Below are 19,200 nucleotides of genomic sequence, written 5' to 3' on the forward strand. Positions count from 1 at the left end.
CGCCACCCAAATGAATCTGCACCGAAGACGGGATCTCAGGAAGTTCAAGAGAACCCATGGAACCAAACTCCGCCCCCCCCCAACCAAACCCTCTTTAGCCAACACAGAGAAGATGAAGAAGGTAATTGTCTCTTCTAAAGACAGCCCAACTATGTCTGAGCACGCTGATCTGTGGGGGGCGGAGATGGAAAAATCAAAATGGGAAAGAATGGGAGGGGAAAGGAAAGGAATGGAAAGCTGACTGCTCGGCTGGACCCTGGCCACGTTTCGCGGAAGCTCCCACTTACGATGGGAACCAGACTGTTGTCTGAATTGTGGCAGGGAGATCAAGTACCTGATATCTGTCTTGGTGAGAAGAGTGTAAGCGTAGAAGACGGGGGTGTAAGGAATGTCATCTCCTCGAAGATTGAAGAGCCCTATGGGGGGAACCAAAAGGCGTCTGTAACGTTAAGCCATTAAAGGAAGAGACAATCGCAGAAGAGGGACAAGGAAGCAGCCAAGGCCACCACAGGGAGCCAGGGAGAAGAATTTGAGACAAAGATGGGAAGAAGAGATAACTTGAGGTTTTGTGTAATGAGGAAACAAAACCCACGACTGAATCTTTAATACGCTGGGCAGAGCCGTGGTGGCCCAGTGGTTAGAATGCGGTATTGCAGGCCAATTCTGCCGACGGGCAGCAGTTTGGCAGTTCGATTCTGATCGGCTCAAGGTTAACTCAGCCTTCCATCCTTCCGAGGTCGGTCAAATGAGAACCCAGATTGTTGGGGGGGTGGGGGTGGCAATAGGCTGACTCTGTAAACTGCTTAGTGTTTACAGGCTAGAAACCAGGAGACTTATGAATTCTAGTACAAGCTTAGGTATGAAAGCAGCTTGGTGATTTTGGGCCCAATTTGGGTTGTTATTGGGAAGAACAAAGGAGGAGGTATTAGGTATGTTCAATGCCTTGAGATATTTATAAAAATAAGGTTGGAGATAGCTAGATAGTTGATGGATATTGAAATAGAGCTAGCTAGCTAGATTGATAGATTGATTGATAGATATAGTTAGATAGACAGACAGACACAGAGATAGAAAGATACATAGCTAAATACATAGATAGAAAGATAGATAGATAGATAACGATAGATAGACAGACAGACAGACAGACAGACAGAGATAGATAGATAGATAGATAGATAGATAGATAGATAGATAGATAGATAATGATAGACAGATACAGAGAGAGAGAGAGAGGGAGATAGAAAGTTAGATAGATAGATAGAAAGATAAATAGATGATAGATAGATAGACGGATAGATAGATAGATAGATAGATAGATAGATAGATAGATAGATAGATAGATAGATAGATGATGGATAGATAGATAGATAGAAAGATAAATAGATAGATAGAAGATAGACAGACAGACACATAGATAGATAAATAGATAGATCAATCGATAGATAGCTAGAAAGATAAATTATAGATATAGATAGATAGATAGCCAGACACAGAGATAGGTAGATAGGTAGATAGGTAGATAGTTAGATAGAAGGAGGGGGGAAGAGGGAGGGGTGGAGGGAGGGAGAGAGAGGGAGGGATCTAGGAGAGAAAGATATAAATAGATGCCTGTTAAATATTAACCAACATACATGCCGTCTCTTCAAGGCCAGAAAGCAAGATTGCTGTGGGCTTCTTGCTGTGTTGCTCCATCTGCGACCGAGCGTGGGCAACCTTCTCTTGCCAGGTACTTCCTAAAGGGAAGAAAAGATCGTAAGAATGGGAGGTCTGACTGATTAAAAGGCCAATTTCCTGGCCTTCATTTATAAAACAGCATCTAGTCTGGCCCAAGGGAGCAAGAAAAACAATACCCTTTTTCTCATGGCCTGCAGTGCTGCTTCTACTAAAAAGCAGAGCTGATAGGCAGCCAATTTAAGGTGAGGAGGTTTGCCCTAAGGCCACCTTTCTCCAATTGAGCTGTTCCAGAAATATTGGAAGGGAAGAGCAGGCAGAACTGGGGTGGTGGAGTTAAATATGTCATCAGCTTAGAATCCTTACGTTGCCACAAATGATCCAAGTCCGACTCCAAATCCAACCTCTTTTGAATTTTGTTGACCCTTATCTGCCACCAATTTATTACTGAACTTTAGTTGACCAGATTCTTGTGTATAGGCTTAAATAAATCTTCTGTACCATACCTTAATGAATGTTCCTGATGTTTAAAGGTAAAGGTAAACATATGTGCTAGTTGTTCCCGACTCTAAAGGGAGGAGCTCATCTCCATTTCAAAGCCGAAGAGCCAATGCTGTCCGAAGACGACTCCGGCATAACTCAATGCCAAAGGCGCACGGAACGCTGTTACATTCCCATCAAAGGTGGTCCCTATTTTTCTACTTGCATTTTTTACATGCTTTCGAACTGCTAGGTTGGCAGAAGCTGGGACAAGTAATGGGAGCTCACCCTGTTATATGGCACTAGGGATTCGAACTGCTGAACTGCCGACCTTTCTACCAACAAGCTCAGCGTCTTAGCCACTGAGACATCACATCCTTGATGTCACTGATGCTTAGTCAGGGGTGAAATCTACTTACCTTTCTTACCGGTTCGGAAGTACATATGCCGCGCGTGTGTGCTTGCTTCGCTGGTACACACGCATGTCACATGCGTGTGCAAACTTCCTGGTTTTAACCAGGAAGTAACAACCCCCGGGTGGGTGGGCGGAGCTTTGCTCCGCCATCGCTACTGGATTGCCGAACCACCATCTACGATCGCTACCAGATCGCGAGATCAGGTCAGAACCAGGAGCATTTCTCCCCTGTGCTTAGTGCCTGACAAATATTGATCTACAAACATCCTTTGTCTCCAGGCAAAATGACCCCGAACTCCCCACCAATCTCCCCTTGGCACTTGGTTTGTGCTTCACACGTACCAGTGAAGTCATCTGTGAGTCGATAGATTGTGTTGATAGGAGGAGGAAGCCGCTCGCTGCCCCAGACGAGGTCCACCAGGTTAACTTCAAGGAAATCCAAAGTCCTATTTTCACCTTCCAGGATCTGGTGATAGTTATACCAAGAGTCTAGGGAAAGAGAATGGGAAGGAGAGCTCTTGAAACAGTGCAGCAGAAGGGCTGTCATCAGCCAGCAGATTGTAATGCAGCGGTTCTCAATCTGTGGGTCGCGACCCCGTTGGGGGTCGAATGACAATTTGCCAGGGGTTGCCTAAGACCATCGGAAATATGGGAAGTATACTTGCGAGTCGAAGAATCGCGCTCCAATGGTTGACTCCACAAGCCAGCTGCAGGCTCTTCAAATCGCTAGCTGAATTCGGCTTCAGGCGCGATGAATTAAAAAAGAGCGAAATCTTTGCTCTGATGTCTCCCTCTCAAGCCAGCTGCAATCAATCCCAATCACTAGCCTAATCTGGCTTCAGGCGGGATAAACTTAACAGGGGAGGAGTCTCCGCTTTAATGCCTTCGTCCTCAAGGCAATCGCAAGCAGTTCAGATCGCTAGCCAATACGGCTTCAGGCGCGATAAATTAAAAAAAACCAGTTTGCCGCTCTTTTCCCATTTCTGCGGCTGCTGAGGTGCGCTGAGATCGGTTGGGGTCGCCACATCGTGGGGAATTGTATTAATGCGGTCACAGCACTATAAAGGTTGAGAACCACTGTTGTAATGGGAGATAGGGGAAAGCACACAGCTGGCATTTAAGCATTTCAGTGCAAGCTGCTAATGCAGGGCAGTGAGTTGACCAGCCACCTCCTTCTTGAGCAAGTCCTGATGTGCTCAAGAAGCTCCAAAGATGCTTCAAATCCAGAGGTGAAATCTGAACTGGTTTGTTACAGGTTCGCTGGCCGCACATGCGGAGTTTGCACCAAACGCACGCTGCATGCGCAATACACATCAAAAGGAGGCTTGGGAAAGTAAGTAGAACAGCGGGGGTGGGGGGTGGGGGTGGGTGGGAAATCAGCTGTGGCGCGTGATCTTGGGGGGGCTCTGTGGTGGGGGGCCTCTGTGGCTCAGACTGCTAAAACAGTCTGTTATTAACACAGCTGCTTGCAATTACTGCAGGTTCTAGTCCCACCAGACCCAAGGTTGACTCAGCCTTCCATCCTTTATAAGGTAGGTAAAATAAGGACCCGGATTGTTGGGGGCAATAAGTTGACTTTGTATATAAATATACAAATAGGATGAAGACTATTGCTAACATAGTGTAAGCTGCCCTGAGTCTGCGGAGAAGGGCGGGATATAAATGCAAATAAAGAAATAAAGAATCTTGGGAACCTTTTAAAAAACTTTTAAAAAGCTTTTTTTATTACCGGTTGGGGCGAATCGGTAGTAAAAAATGCTTTAAAAAAGTAAAAAGAAGGGTGCGTTCACAGCTCTGCCGTGCGATCGTTGAAATCTTTTTTTAAAAAACTTTTTTAAAGCATTTTTAAAAAAGTGTTTTAAAAAGGTTTAAAAAAAATTCTGATGATCGCACGGCACAGCTGAATTCTGAAAAAACAACTTTTTTACAATTTTTTTTTACCGCTGGTAAAACCAATAGCATTTTTTACTACCGGTTCGAGTGAACCGGCCTGAACCGGTAGCATTTCACCCTTGTTCATACCAATAGAAAAGAGGAAGGGATCCAATCCAACGGTTTCCCCAGCAGGAACTTCATTGAGTATCCATTGTCCAATAGAGGTGAGCCACCCTGCAAAAAAAAAGACATCAGTGAGCCATGCCTCTTTCTTTCTCTGGATAATAATAATAATAATAATAATAATAATAATAATAATAATAATGATGATGATGATGATGATGATGATGATGATAATAATAATAATAATAATAATAATAATAATAATAATAATAATAATAATAATAATAATAATAATAATTTAATTTTTATACCGCCCTTCTCCCGAAGGACTCAGGGTGGTGAACAGGCAAATAAAATAATACAATATATTACAATAAAACACATTTTAAAAAACTTATTCAAAATAGCCTAAATTTAAAATACCATACAAAATATAAAAAAATAAACCCCAATAAAATCCATATTTAAAAACCCTATTTAAGCCAGTCCTGCTCAAAAGAATAGATATCTCTTCAGCTCGCGGCGAAAGGTCCGGAGGTCAGGAAGTTGTCGAAGTCCTGGGGGAAGCTCATTCCAGAGGGTAGGTGCCCCCACAGAGAAGGCTCTCCCCCTGGGGGTCGCCAGCCTACACTGTTTGGCTGACGGCACCCTGAGAAGACCCTCTCTATGGGAGCGTACTGGCCGGTGGGAGGCATGTGGTAACAGAAGGCGGTCCCGAAGATATCCCGGTCCTATGCCATGGAGTGCTTCAAAGGTGGTAACCAACACCTTGAAGTGCACTCGGAAAACCACAGGTAGCCAGTGCAGCCTGCACAGGATCGATGTTATATGGGAGCCACGAGTGGCTCCCTCTATCACCCGCGCGGCCGCATTCTGAACCAACTGGATTAGCAGAAGGACTAGATGTTGTAACCCTGGACCAACATGGCAGAAGCCGAGTGCCATTTCAGTGGTCACAAGAGCAAGCCTATGACTCAATTGTGGGAAGGACCATGGAACAGTGCACATTTGCGAACTGGTAGGAAAGGTAAGCAAATACCAACCCTGGGCTGGAGACTAAAACCTATGAAAAACGGTTGCAGGAACTGGGTATGTCTAGTTTCATGAAAAGGAGGACTAGGGGAGACATGATAGCAGTGTTCCAATATCTCAGGGGCTGCCACAAAGAAGAGGGAGTCAAGCTATTCTCCAAAGTACCTGAAGGCAGGACAAGAAGCAACGGGTGGAAACCGATCAAGGAGAGAAGCAACTTAGAACTAAGGAGAAATTTCCTGACAGTTAGAACAATTAACCAGTGGAACAACTTGCCGCTAGGAGTTGTGAATGCTCCAACACTGGAAGTTTTTAAGAAGATGTTGGATAACCATTTGTCTGAAGTGGTGTAGGTGTTTCCTGCCTGAGCAGGGGGTTGGACTAGAAGACCTCCAAGGTCCCTTCCGACTCTGTTATTCTAGTCTATTCATTTTAAAGTTGCCAAGCTGAGGAATACTACTTTGGGATATTGCTTACATGGCTAAGAGATAGTTGGCAGCACGGGAGCTGCAAAGAGAGAACGTGGAGCTCTGTGGAACGAGCTGCCGGTGGGACTCCGTCTTCTCCCTGATCTTCGGCCCTTCGAGCGCGAGCTCAAGACCTTCTTTTTTCACCAAGCGGGGCTGGCCTGATTGATTTTAATATTGTGGGTTTTTAGTGGGCTCTTAACAGGGTTTTTTATCTCTCTGTAATTTTTTTATTTAACTATTTTTAATATACGGTGTTTAAATTAGATTTTTAAATTTGGTACTGTATTTTAAAAATTTTCTGGATTGTTGTTGTTTTATCTGCTGTACACCGCCCTGAGTCTTCGGAGAAGGGCAGTATAAAAATGTAAATAATAAAGAAAGAAAGAAATAAGAAAAAATTAAGACACGGACAAACCTGATTTCTGCAGCTCCCAATTGCAGTCCATCTGACGCTCAGCCTGAATCCAATAGCGGCTGTCCGTGAAGAGAGCGGCTTTCTGCAGGGTGATCACACCAGTCCCTAAGGATGAAATTCTAAAAATCAGAGGCGCTGAAGACAAAATCTATTTGAAAAACAACATCTTCTTAAATTTAGTTTTCACTGCTGTTTCCCCGGATGTTGTTTTCTGGTTGGTGACAAAGGGACACACACACATGCTGCATGAGCTTCGTAGCATGTGAATCTAGGGCTGAATTTTTTTTATTTTTTTAAATTTTATTTTACATTTATATCCCGCCCTTCTCCGAAGACTCAGGGCGGCTTACAGTGTGTAAGGCAATAGTCTCATTCTATTTGTATATTTACAAAGTCAACTTATTGCCCCCCCAACAATCTGGGTCCTCATTTTACCTACCTTATAAAGGATGGAAGGCTGAGTCAACCTTGGGCCGGGCTTGAACCTGTAGTAATTGCAGGCTGCTGTGTTCTAATAACAGACTTCTAACAGCCTGAGCTATCCCGGCCCTTAAATGTTCCCGGTTTGGACTGGAACGCCCAATCCGCTAGTGATGGTGGCGGGTGGTTCAGAGAACCAGTAGCAAAAATCCCTGCCCTCCCCCGCCCCAGCTGAGCCACGCGATCATCAGAGGTTTTTGGGTTTTTTTAAAACTTTTAAAAGCACTTTTTCTTCGGCCAAGAATGTTTTTAAAAGTAAAAAAAAAAGCCTCTGGGATTGCCAGAACCTTTTAAAAGCATTTTTTCTACAAGTTCTTCGGCCAAAGAGGTTGTACAAAAAATGCTTTTAAAAGGTTCTGGCGATCAGGCAACTCAGCTGGGATCATGAGAACCCTTTAAATGCTTTTTTTCCTCTGGCGATCCCAGCTGAGTCGCCTGATCATCACAGGCTTTTAAAAGCATTTTTTTACAACCTCTTCGGCAGAAGAGATTGTAGAAAAAATGCTTTTAAAAGTTAAAAAGAAAAGTTAGCCATGCCCACCAAGTTACATTACCCCCCCACTTCCCACCGAGCCATGCCCACAGAACCAGTAGTAACAAATTTTACATTTCACCCTGTGTGAATCTATTATAAATTAAGATTTTTTAGGCCTAAATTGAGAGGAGGTGCTAGTGAATCTCCCTGAAATCCAGTTCTCAAGGAAGGTGAAACTATTTTGCCAGTTAATGCTACGCCTAAGTTTGAAATCTCAAGGGTGCCTTTTCTGAAAACTGCTCATGTCAGACTCGACTCGAGAAAGCAGTGGAGACATTTTTAGTTTACATACATTTGTAGGTTCAGGGATTGGAGGACAGACGTGGGAAATGACACGTGGGAGGTTTATCTCTCTTTTTGTTGATTTTTAGAAAGTGCAGAGAGTGGGAAATTTGCATCGAACACATTTAACCATCTTGAATACATTAAATATAGCCGTTGCACTGCAGTTCTGCCGAGACAAGATTCAGTAAGAAAAAAGGCATTCGTTTTTATTATTTTACATAAAGACGTTTGTTCTTTTTCTTTCTTAAACAGAGTCGTAAATTCACCCACAGGGTGGAGCGATCTGACGTTGCATTTATCCTGGGACTGGAGACAAGCCATTGTAGGCCCAGCAAAGTGGATTTTGTGTATTCAACACAACAAAAATAATATGATCTATGTTACTCAGCCTTCCCTGGAATTAGGGTGCAACTATACTATTTTCAGGGACACAGTGGCTCAGTGGCTAAGACGCTGAGCTTGTCGATTAAAAGGTCGGCAGTTCAGCAGTTCGAATCCCTAGTGCTGTGTAACGGGGTGAGCTCCTGTGACTTGTCCCAGCTTCTGCCAACCTAGCAGTTTGAAAGCACGTAAAAAATGCAAGTAGAAAAATAGGGACCACCTTTGGTGGGAAGGGAACAGCGTTCCGTGCGCCTTTGGCATTGAATCATGCCAACCATATGACCATGGAGATATCTTTGGACAGCGCTGGCTCCTCAGCTTAGAAACGGAGATGAGCAGCGCCTCCTAGAGTCGGGAACGACTAGCACATTCCTGATGACCTGAGGCTCAACTAAGAAATTTAGAGTTTGAGGGTTGCTGCATTTCTGGAAGAGGACTCACCCGACGATCCTGAAAAACCCGACATCCAAGTGAGTCGCTTGTCCCGTTCTGCGATGTATTCACTCTGGAAGATGGGAAGGTTTTCAGAAAAAGGAGACAGCCCATGGATGTCCCATGCGAACAGGATCCTAGGCCTTTCTATACTCCAACTCTCCATGGCCAACTCACTGTGGCCACCTCACCATGGCCAACTCTGCATAGCCAACTTGCCACAGGCACCTCACCACAGCCAACTCGCTGTGGCCCCCTCACCATGGCCGCCTCTCCATGGCCAACTCTCCATGGCCAACTCTCCATGGCCAACTCACTGTGGCCATCTCACCATGGCCAACTCTGCATAGCCAGCTTGCCGCGGCCACCTCACCACAGCCAACTCGCTGTGGCCACCTCACCATGGCCGCCTCTCCATGGTCAACTCTCCATGGCCAACTCTCCATGGCCAACTCACTGTGGCCATCTCACCATGGCCAACTCTGCATAGCCAACTTGCCGCGGCCACCTCACCACAGCCAACTCGCTGCAGTACAATTCACTGCAGGACAATTGATCAATTCAATTTAATTATTTAAAATACATAAAAATTGTTTTAATTTTTGTTATTCAGATTTCATTTCCCCCCCCCTTTTACATCCTTTCTTCAGTGTCCCAAAGGAGCTTTTTCAAGAGGCAAGTGGACTTTCTGGTTTTTCTTTGAAGACGTTTTGCTTCTCATCCAAGAAGCTTCTTCAGCTTCTTCAGAGCTGAAGAAGCTTCTCGGATGAGAACTGAAACGTCTTTAAAGAAAAACCAGAAAGTCCACTTGCCTCTTGAAAGAAAAACACCTTTGGGACAGCCATGACTGGGATGACTGAGAGTCTCCATAGACTTTTCTGTCATGATTCTATTTCACCATTTCTTCAATATCAATGTAATTCTTTGTCCTGCAGTGAGGTGTCCCATGGCAAGTTGTCCCATGGTGAGTTGTCCATGGTGAGCTGGCCACAGTGAATTGTCATGAACCACTAAGAAATGGCATTCTACATGGACCTCCCAGAAGGGTGGAACTGAATTATGATAGGTGTTTGAAATATTTTTTTTTAATTTGCATTTATATCCCGCCCTTCTCCGAAGACTCAGGGCAGCTTACACTATGTTAGCAATAGTCTTCATCCATTTGTATATTATATACAAAGTCAACTTAATTGCCCCCAACAATCTGGGTCCTCATTTTACCTACCTTATAAAGGATGGAAGGCTGAGTCAACCTTGGGCCTGGTGGGACTTGAACCTGCAGTAATTGCAAGCAGCTGCTGTTAATAACAGACTGTCTTAGCAGTCTGAGCCACTCAAGGACCCTTAATTTGGGGTTACGTCAGGACTTCCTGTACTTGTAGTGGTCTGCCAGGCAGCCCGCGGAGCTAGCAGCAAAGTCAGATAGTGAGGAGGCTGGGGAGGACAATGGGCCAGTCCTGGAGTCAGGGGAAGGCCCGGACGAGGGCTCTGCGTCGGAGGCAGAGATGAGGCCAGGGCTATCTGGGAGCAATGCGCGGATTCCGGAGCCTCCAGAGGCGGACAGCAGAGAGGCAGAGGAACATAGTGTACTATGTTCCTAGTGCATGCATGCAAAGCACTGCCAGAAGGCAAGAGCAGCAAAAGCAAAAAGGACGACTCGGGAGTAAGGCCAGGAGATGATTGGCCCCACCCATAAGGCTTCAAAGAGCAGCAACGGCTCTTGGGCTTTTTGTAGGAAAGCAATGTTGCTACAAGTCTCCTGTTTCTGAACTTCGTGGGGTTCTTGCCAAGAAAAGCCTTGGCTTCTTGCCAAAGAAGACAAAGGTTTGTGATAAGGCCGAAGGACTTTTTCTGAAGGACTTTGTTTTGGACTTAATTTGGACTAAGATTTCTAATAAAATAGGTTTGTTTAGGACTGATTGTGCCTGGTAATAACTACTTGGGCCTAGGTCACAACACTACTGCTCCTGCGTATTTACCACTTGAGAATGGTGAGAAACTGGGTTCTGTAAGGAAGATCCAGTCTGAAGACTGCAGAAAGAGAACCCTGGTCCTACAAATTGTTGATTCAGCCTTCCATTGTTCCTAGGTGGGTAATGTGAGGACCCAGATTGTTGAGGGGCCATAGGCTGACTCTGTAAACTGCTTAGAGAGGGCTGTAAAGCACTGTGAAGCAGTATATAAGTGCTATTGCTATTGCCCTTCCTTCCTTCCTTCCTTCCTTCCTTCCTTCCTTCCTTCCTTCCTTCCTTCCTTCCTTCCTTCCCTCCCAGTGGTTAGAATGCAATATTGCAGGATAATTCTGCCCACTGCCAGCAGTTTGATCCTAACCGGCTCAAGGTTGACTCAGCCTTCCATCCTTCCGAGGTCGGTAAAATAAGGACCCAGATTGTTCGGGGGCAAATAGGCTGACTCTGTAAACCACTTAGAGATGGCTGTAAAGCACTGTGAAGCGGTATATAAGTGTTGTGACTCGTCCTCCCTCCTCTCCTCAGCCGGGCCCCTCCCGTCTCCAATCGGGCCTTTTATCAGACTCCGAGTGTGATAATGAAGATGAAAGGCCTGTCATGACTCCAGCCCCCGGCCCTTGCCCCATGCTGGGAGAGGATTCAAGGAGTGAAAGGAGAAGCCCAATAAATATCACTCATACAGCGTGTGTTCCTTTGGCTCAGCCTTCAGAGCAGGAAGCCAGCCAGGTGGTGAAATTACCTGGGCCTACTCCCTCTGACCCTTTTCTTTCCCAGATGCTGACAGCAGATCCAGTTGAAGACAATTTAGAGTAGGTGGACCCTCACTTCCGGAGATCTGAGAGGCGACGCCAGCAGAAGGACGGGTGGGGCAGGCCTGGATAAATGCTGAGTCATGGAGCCACACCCCACAGCCTATATAAAGGACCTGCTTTTGGCATTCCAACCTTGAGTCAAGCAAAGTCTTATCTAGTTTGCTGATATCGGACCCTATCGCTGAAGTCACAACTTGGACTCCTGCCTGCCCTGATAAACCTCGAAGGGACTTGGCAAGCTGCAGAGGCTTCGTTGCCAAGTTTGTTACGGACTTCCTTGACTCGTTCGTCGGAGTGGGGGGTGGGACACGACAATAAGTCTAAGTGCTATTGCTAAGTGCTATTATTCATCCTGTGGTGGAAATTCAACCACGACAAGAAAACCAACCAATTCTATCTCCTTGCCTCACTACTCCATCCCTGGAGATCAGGTGGACCTGTTCTGGTCTTCTTTGACTTACCAGGTGCGCATCTGTGTTAGGCACAATATAGGCTGACAGCTTGTGGGTTTTCATGTGCTCACGTAGGGCCTTCAGCCGCTCGCCCGTCCCAATCGCCGTGGGCGGCAAGTACTTACGGCATAGTAAAAGAGGGCAGCCGAGGGTTTAGGCGAGGGAAGAGAGGGACAGAAGGATAAAGAGGTCAGCATCTGTACAGTTACTTTTGTGTACAATCAGCACCTGGATGATTTTGAAAAGCTCAATTTGGGACTTGAGGGTGACCGTTCAGGAGAAAATCCCAGACTGGGAAGTTAGAAAAGGGTGAGCCACCAGTTCTTGTTTCGTGGCCACAAAAAACCATAACCATGGGCAGCTTAAGAACTGCAAGGCCCATCAAATCCGTTGGGTAGGCAGGCAAATGATGGTTGATAAATACATACAACAGGGCATCCATCAAGTCTAGCAACTGAGCTAGGAGTTGAGAAAAGGGCGTTTGGCTTTTTATGAAAAGAACGCACAGCTTTCATGAAGGGTGATAGCCCAGGATGTGGTCATGAAGTAGTGAATTTCAACAGAATAATCATAATTTTTGCCGTTTTTCTTCTTCTTCTTAGAGGTAGGGGGCAGGATATCCGCAGGGTGGGCGGATGGGGTCAAAAAATGGAAAATGGGGGACCAGACTATGTGATCAAAGCCCCACCCTTGTAAAAAGTGCAGGGCTCCTTCCTTCCTTCCTTCCTTCCTTCCTTCCTTCCTTCCTTCCTTCCTTCCTTCCTTCCTTCCTTCTTCTCTCTCTCCTTCCTTCCTTCTCTTCTTCCTTTTTTTTCTTCTTCCTTCCTTCCTCTCTCCTTCCTTCTCTTCTTCCTTCCTTCTTTCTCCCCTTCCTTCCTTCCTTCCTTCTCTCTTTTTCCTTCTTTCTCTTCTTCCTTCCTTCCTTCCTTCCTTCCTTCCTTCCTTCCTTCTTTCCTTCCTTCCTTCCTTCTCTTCTTCCTTCCTTCCTTCTCTTCCTTCCTTCCTTCCTTCCTTCTTCTTCCTTTTTCTTCTTCCTTCCTTCCTCTCCTCCCTACTCTTCCTCCTTCCTTCTTTCTCCCCTTCCTTCCTTCCCTCCTTCCTTCCTTCCTTCCTTCCTTCCTTCCTTCCTTCCTTCCTTCTTCTCTCTCCTTCCTTCTTTCTCTTCTTCCTTCCTTCTCTTCTTCCTTCCTTCCTTCCTTCCTTCCTTCTCTTCTTCCTTTTTCTTCTTCTTCCTTCCTTCCTTCCTTCCTTCCTTCCTTCCTTCCTTCCTTCCTTCTTCCTTCCTTCCTTCCTTCCTTCCTTCCTTCCTTCCTTCCTTCCTTCCTTCCTTCCTTCCTTCCTTCTTCTCTCCTCCTCCTCTTCCTCCTCCTCCTCCTCCTCCTTCCTTCCTTCCTCCCTCCTCCTCCTCCTCCTCCTCCTCCTCCTCCTTCCTTCCTTCCTTCCTAGACAGCCATAAACCAAAGATGAGCAAAGGGCTTCAACTGGATGGTTTTGGTTGTCATCTCCATTTTTCTAACCATCTGTCTGGGGACATCCCTGGATTGTGCCGATTTACAGAAAACAGGCACACAAACTTACTTTCACCGGCCCAGCACATCTTTTGATGACATAAACCGCAAAGAGGAAGAAACGGAGAGAAAAGGTGGGGGAAAAGTGGGATTTGGCTCCCAAAAATTTCATTGGGGTGATCCTGAAGGACTTGCGGGGGCTGCAAAAGTAGATCTGGATTGTCTCTTCTGACCAGGAAGGAGGGGGCTTTGCTCAGGCATCAGAAGTTACCCAAACCTTATTTTTTGGGGAGAAACCGTTCTAACATATTATCAGAACACACATTTTGGGCCAGGTTCAGGAACTCACCGGTGGGTTAGTTGTACAGTTTCTTGTGTCTTCTGACACAGAACGTGCTTGCATAGGATGCCCTGTGATGCAGCCTAGGGTGAAAGGAAAAAACTTTTATTCATGGAAGCCTTCTTTAAACAGCCTGGGAGGTCGAACATCCATCCATCCATCCATCCATCCATCCAAGTAATGCGCAATCTTGTCTTTTTCATTATTCCCTTTTGTCAAAACATTGGATGGGGAAACCACCCATCCGTTTCCTCCTGCATCTCTGTAAATAAAAGGATCGAAAGCACTTCCTGCTGGAAAGGGCTAAGACTCAGGGCTAAAGCTCAGTGGCTAAGACGCTGAGCTTGTCGATCGAAAGGTCGGCAGTTCGGCAGTTTGAATCCCTAGCGCCGCGTAACGGATTGAGCTCTCGTGACTTGTCCCAGCTTCTGCCAACCTAGAAGTTCGAAAGCAGGTAAAAAATGCCAGTAGAAAAAATAGGGACCACCTTTGGTGGGAAGCGTTCCGTGCGCTCCAAGATCCTTCCAACTCTGTTATTCTATGATAAATTCTATGAGTTTTTTTTAAAAGTCACACAAAATGTACATTTTGCACATTTAATGCTTTTGTGTGTTCAAATCTATGCTGCTCTCTTTTAATTTGACCTTGTTTGTGACCACAACATTTGAATATCATTTTTCCTGAGCAGGATAGAATAGAATAGAATAGAATAGAATAGAATAGAATAGAATAGAATTTTTTTTAAAATTTGCATTTATATCCTGCCCTTCTCCGAAGACTCAGGGCGGCTTACACTATGTCAAGTAATAGTCTTCATCCATTTGTATATTATATACAAAGTCAACTTATTGCCCCCAACAATCTGGGTCCTCATTTTACCTACCTTATAAAGGATGGAAGGCTGAGTCAACCTTGGGCATGGTGGGGCTTGAACCTGCAGTAATTGCAAGCAGCTGCTGTTAATAATAGACTGTCTTACCAGTCTGAGCCACAGAGGCCCTTTTAGAATAGAATAGAATAGAATAGAATAGAATAGAATAGAATAGAATAGAATAGAATAGAATAGAACAGAATAGATTTTTTTATTGGCCAAGTGTGATTGGACACGCAAGGAATTTGCCTTTGGTGCATATGCTCTCAGTGTACATAAAAGAAAAGATACGTTCATCAAGAATCATAAGGTACAACACTTAATGATAGTCATAGGTTACAAATAAGCAATCAGGAAACAATATCAATATAAATCATAATATTGGGATATTGGGTCAATTGCAATCTGAGATGAACACCTCTTAACACGGGGAAAGTTTTAGCGTAACAAAAAATTAGAAAAGTTTTCAAAACAAACTGACTGGGTGCTGCTCCACCTAGAAGATATTCAGCGGTCAACATTGGTGGTCACCTTATTGTAGCAGTCAAGGCAAAACATTCCACGAGTGTTTCTCTTGAGTTTCCTTTCTTGGCAGTGGCAAATACCTTATTAAGGCATCAAATAGTCTACAGTTTGCTGATACCGTACTGTATCAATACTGTAATTAGCCATTAGATCTCACCTAGTGATAGGGCCTGGGCCTGCTAGAACTGTATTCAAAAAATTAGCAAGTGTTGGATCCCCTCCAGTTCTAATTAGTTTGGTCTCTGGACTTAATATCATTAAGAGATAATTTGCATCCCTTCACTTCAAAATGGGATCAATTAGTCCTAACACTCTCATGGCCCAGAGGGTTCTGATTGGCTAGGATTTGGTTTCATCTTATATTAACAATACATTAATATCGCAGATGTTGGGACAGGGTGGCTCAGGGGCTAAGACGCTGAGCTTGTCAATCGAAAGGTCGGCAGTTCAGTGGTTCGAATCCCACGTGCTGCCGCGTAACAGGGGTGAGCTCCCGTTACTTGTCCCAGCTTCTGCCAACCTAGCAATTCGAAAGCAGGTAAAAAATGCATGTAGAAAAATAGGAACTATATTTGGTGGGAAGGTAACAGCGTTCCGTGCGCTCCAAGGTCCCCTCCAACTCTGTTATTCTATGATAAATTCTATGATGGTGGGAAGGTAACAGCGTTTCATGTGCCTTTGGTGTTGAGTCATACCAGCCACATGACCACAGAGATGTCTTCGGACAGCGCTGGCTCTTCGGCTTTAAAACAGAGATGCTCACCGCCCAATAGAGTCGGGAACGACTAGCATATATGTGCGAGGGGAACCTTTACCTTTATCTTTACTAATATCACCGAGAAGGGAACTACGTTTCCCAAAACCCCACGCCTTTCTGCTTTGTCATTTGCAGTGCTTCTAAACAAGACATTTCCCATGGTCCCCAGATCAGGAAGTCCTGGAGAACTAAGAAAAGGAAATGAAAGCGCCGAAAAAGTGTCACATCATGCAATGTTTCAGCAGGTGCCCAGGAAACAAAATCTCACTGTTAGTTGCTACATTGTGGGTCAGATTGACTCAGATGAGTCCTTTCAGTTTTGCTGTACTCACCAGACCACTGAAGTCACGAGAACTCATCTGGAGAGTAACACAAACGAGAACATCCTTTCTCCTGGTTGCTTAGTTCCAGGAAAAGGTGTCCAGGTCTCAAACCACGATACGTACCATGAAGGAAGAGCAAAACCCCGGCTTGTAGGACGTAAGAAACGGAGGCCATGTCCTTCCTCGGGCTGGAGACGTTGCCAAGAGAATAATCTCAGGAACAGATTAATCCCATCAACCAGGTGAGAGTCCAACCGTGCCAACGTCACAAAGATGGAAGAACAGTCCAAGGTCAGTCCAAACAACCCTTCCAGATTATCCGGCTCGCGATGCCTCTCTTTCTGTTTTCTCCAATAAAGCAAATAAGCGTGTGACAGACAGAGAGAGAGAGATGCAAAGTCCAGATTTCAGCATCGGAAAATGATTTTGTTTTCCTTTCTGGAACGTCGTCGGTACTGCTTTTTCCAAACAAAACAGAAGAAGCCACTAAACCAGTTCTATTGTTTAGTTTACACTCCAGTTGTCTCCGGGCTGAGCCCAGGCGTGGCGATCTTGGGTAGGAAATCACAAAGTCTGTGAAAGTCCAGCAAGGAAATACCAAACATCTAGGAATCATCCAAACGTTACAGGTCAGTTCCTAGATAGGACTAGAGACAGTCCAGCTTTTCCTTGCCCCAGTAGTGTTTAAACCCTACAAGTCTTGTCTTTGGAGTCTGAAGTGGGTGGAGGTAACCTCAACAATGTATTAACGTGGCCGCTGGAGGAAAAGAAATAACGCAACTGACAAGCACAGCAACAATCAAGTCAGAGGAAGTCTCAGGCTGGCAACAGTCCCGTGAGTGAGCAATTGCTCTTAGTAATATATTCCAGTAAAGAATTGGGTTGAAAAACTTCGAAGTTTTTAATGGGAGGTGCTAACTTCAAAGGGACTTGAAGCGTAAACAAGGGAACATCTGTCTCCCGATGCAGCTGAAGGTTACAAAAAACGAAGCTTGCTGCAGTCAGAAACATGGCATGGCTCATAAAAACAAATAATAATAATATTATTATTATTAATCAGGCCGAAAAGGGGAAGGGTTAAAAAGAAAAGTAAAAGAACAAGAAAGGAAACTAACTAGGATGTTTTTTTAAAACAAAACAAAACATTGAAATGTAAATAATAGATCAATCAAAAAAGGAAACAGGGTTGCTGGCAGACCAGCAATCCAATGGTGAGTTCACAACCTCTGGATTCAGTGTTTTTAGACAAGGGAGGGAGGGAGGGAGGGAGATATGGGATTGAATTGCATCAAGATGTAAGCCATGTTAGTTAAAAAGAAACATCTGACGTGTGTCAGGGCGCTAACTTTGGTCTCTGTTCGGCTCAAAGGAAAAACTAGTTGTAGATCAGCGGTTCTCAACCTGTGGGTCAGGACCCCGTTGGGGGTCGAATGACGATTTGCCAGGGGTCGCCTAAGACCATCGGAAATATGGGAAGTATACTTGCGAGTCGAAGAATCACGCTCCAATGGTTGATTCCACAAACCAGTTGCAGGCTCTTCAAATCACTAGCCGAATTCGGCTTCAGGCGCGATGAATTAAAAACATCAAAAACATCATTAAAAAAGGACAACAAAGAATGTTCTTTCTGCGACAACTCAGTAAGTTCAAACTGCCCAAGGAGCTGCTGATCCAGTTCTACAGAGGAATTATTGAGTCTGTCATTTGCACCTCTATAACTGTCTGGTTCGGTTCTGCAACCCAACAAGAAAAACACAGACTTCAGAGGATAATTAGAACTGCAGAAAAAATAATGGCTACCAACCTGCCTTCCTTTGAGGACCTGTATACTGCACGAATCAAGAAGAGGGCCGTGAAAATATTTGCAGATCCCTCGCATCCTGGACATAAACTGTTTCAACTCCTACCCTCAAAACGACGCTATAGAGCACTGCACACCAGAACAACTAGACACAAGAACAATTTTTTCCCGAAGGCCATCACTCTGCTAAACAAAGAATTCCCTCAACACTGTCAGACTATTTACTGAATCTGCACTACTATTAATCGTTTCATAGTTCCCCTCACCAATCTCTTTCCACTTATGACTGTATGACTATAACTTGTTGCTGGCAATCCTTATGATTTATATTGATATATTGACCATCAATTGTGTTGTAAATGTTGTACCTTGATGAACGTATCTTTTCTTTTATGTACACTGAGAGCATATGCACCAAGACAAATTCCTTGTGTGTCCAATCACACTTGGCCAATAAAAAAAAAAAAAGAGCGAAATCTTTGCTCTGATGTCTCCCTCTCAAGCCAGCTGCAATCACTCCCAATCGCTAGCCTAATCTGACTTCAGGCGGGATAAATTTAATAGGGGAGGAGTCTCCGCTTTAATGCCTCCGTCCTCAAGGCAATCGCAAGCAGTTCAGATCGCTAGCCAATACGGCTTCAGGCGCGATAAATTCAAAACGCAAATAATTTTATGGTTGGGGTCACCACATCATGGGGAATTGTATTAAAGGGGTCACCACATTGTGGGGAATTGTATTAAAGGGGTCGCAGCACTATAAAGGTTGAGAACCACTGTTGTAGATGATCGGGGAAAGTGAAAGCCAATACACAAAATTAGCCTACAATTCACGTTTGGCAAAGCAGTGTGAATGTTCTCAAGGAGTTGTGAACTGATCAATGCTTTGTGTGTGTGTGTGGGGGGCTCCTCCAGTTTTTGCTATGCTGGAGAAAACGTTTTTTTCTCCAGTAAAGGAGAGTATTTGTAGCTCAGGGTTGAAATGCGGGGTTCCTTGGTGCTCTCAGAGCTTAGATGCTTTCTTGCAGACCAGTGGTGGGTTGCTCCTGGTCTGGATCGGTTCTATAGAACTGGTAGTAAAACCGACGGGAGGCTCCGCCCACTGACCTAAACGTCATCAAAACTCTTCTGCGCCTGTGCAGAAGAGTGTGCATGCGCGCGCAGGCGGGCACAATGCAAACCAATAGCAAAGGTAACTAGAACCCACCCCTGTTGCAGATGTTTCAGGACCAAACTAGTGTAGAAAGTTA

The 19,200-nt window shown here is 44.9% G+C and overlaps 1 protein-coding gene across 2 annotated transcripts in view; it reads right to left on the reverse strand.

The window, feature by feature from the left end:
- The window catches only part of XPNPEP2 (X-prolyl aminopeptidase 2), a 44,417-nt gene extending 27,078 nt beyond the window's left edge, over nt 1-17,339 (reverse strand). The window contains exons 1-9 of one of the 2 annotated variants that reach the window (XM_058154688.1): nt 16,276-17,339; nt 13,686-13,759; nt 11,838-11,948; nt 8,604-8,667; nt 6,482-6,586; nt 4,589-4,675; nt 2,909-3,055; nt 1,632-1,733; nt 335-416 (exon numbers count right to left, since the gene is read on the reverse strand). In XM_058154688.1, coding sequence (XP_058010671.1) covers nt 335-416; nt 1,632-1,733; nt 2,909-3,055; nt 4,589-4,675; nt 6,482-6,586; nt 8,604-8,667; nt 11,838-11,948; nt 13,686-13,759; nt 16,276-16,327 — 824 coding nt within the window. In that variant the 5' untranslated portion in view covers nt 16,328-17,339. The remainder of the gene's footprint in view (nt 1-334; nt 417-1,631; nt 1,734-2,908; nt 3,056-4,588; nt 4,676-6,481; nt 6,587-8,603; nt 8,668-11,837; nt 11,949-13,685; nt 13,760-16,275) is intronic. The other variant, XM_058154687.1, reaches the window with a different exon arrangement.
- Nucleotides 17,340-19,200: the final 1,861 nt, after the last annotated feature.

This window comes from Ahaetulla prasina, chromosome 11, assembly GCF_028640845.1.
Source record: "Ahaetulla prasina isolate Xishuangbanna chromosome 11, ASM2864084v1, whole genome shotgun sequence".
Taxonomy (NCBI): domain Eukaryota; kingdom Metazoa; phylum Chordata; class Lepidosauria; order Squamata; family Colubridae; genus Ahaetulla; species Ahaetulla prasina.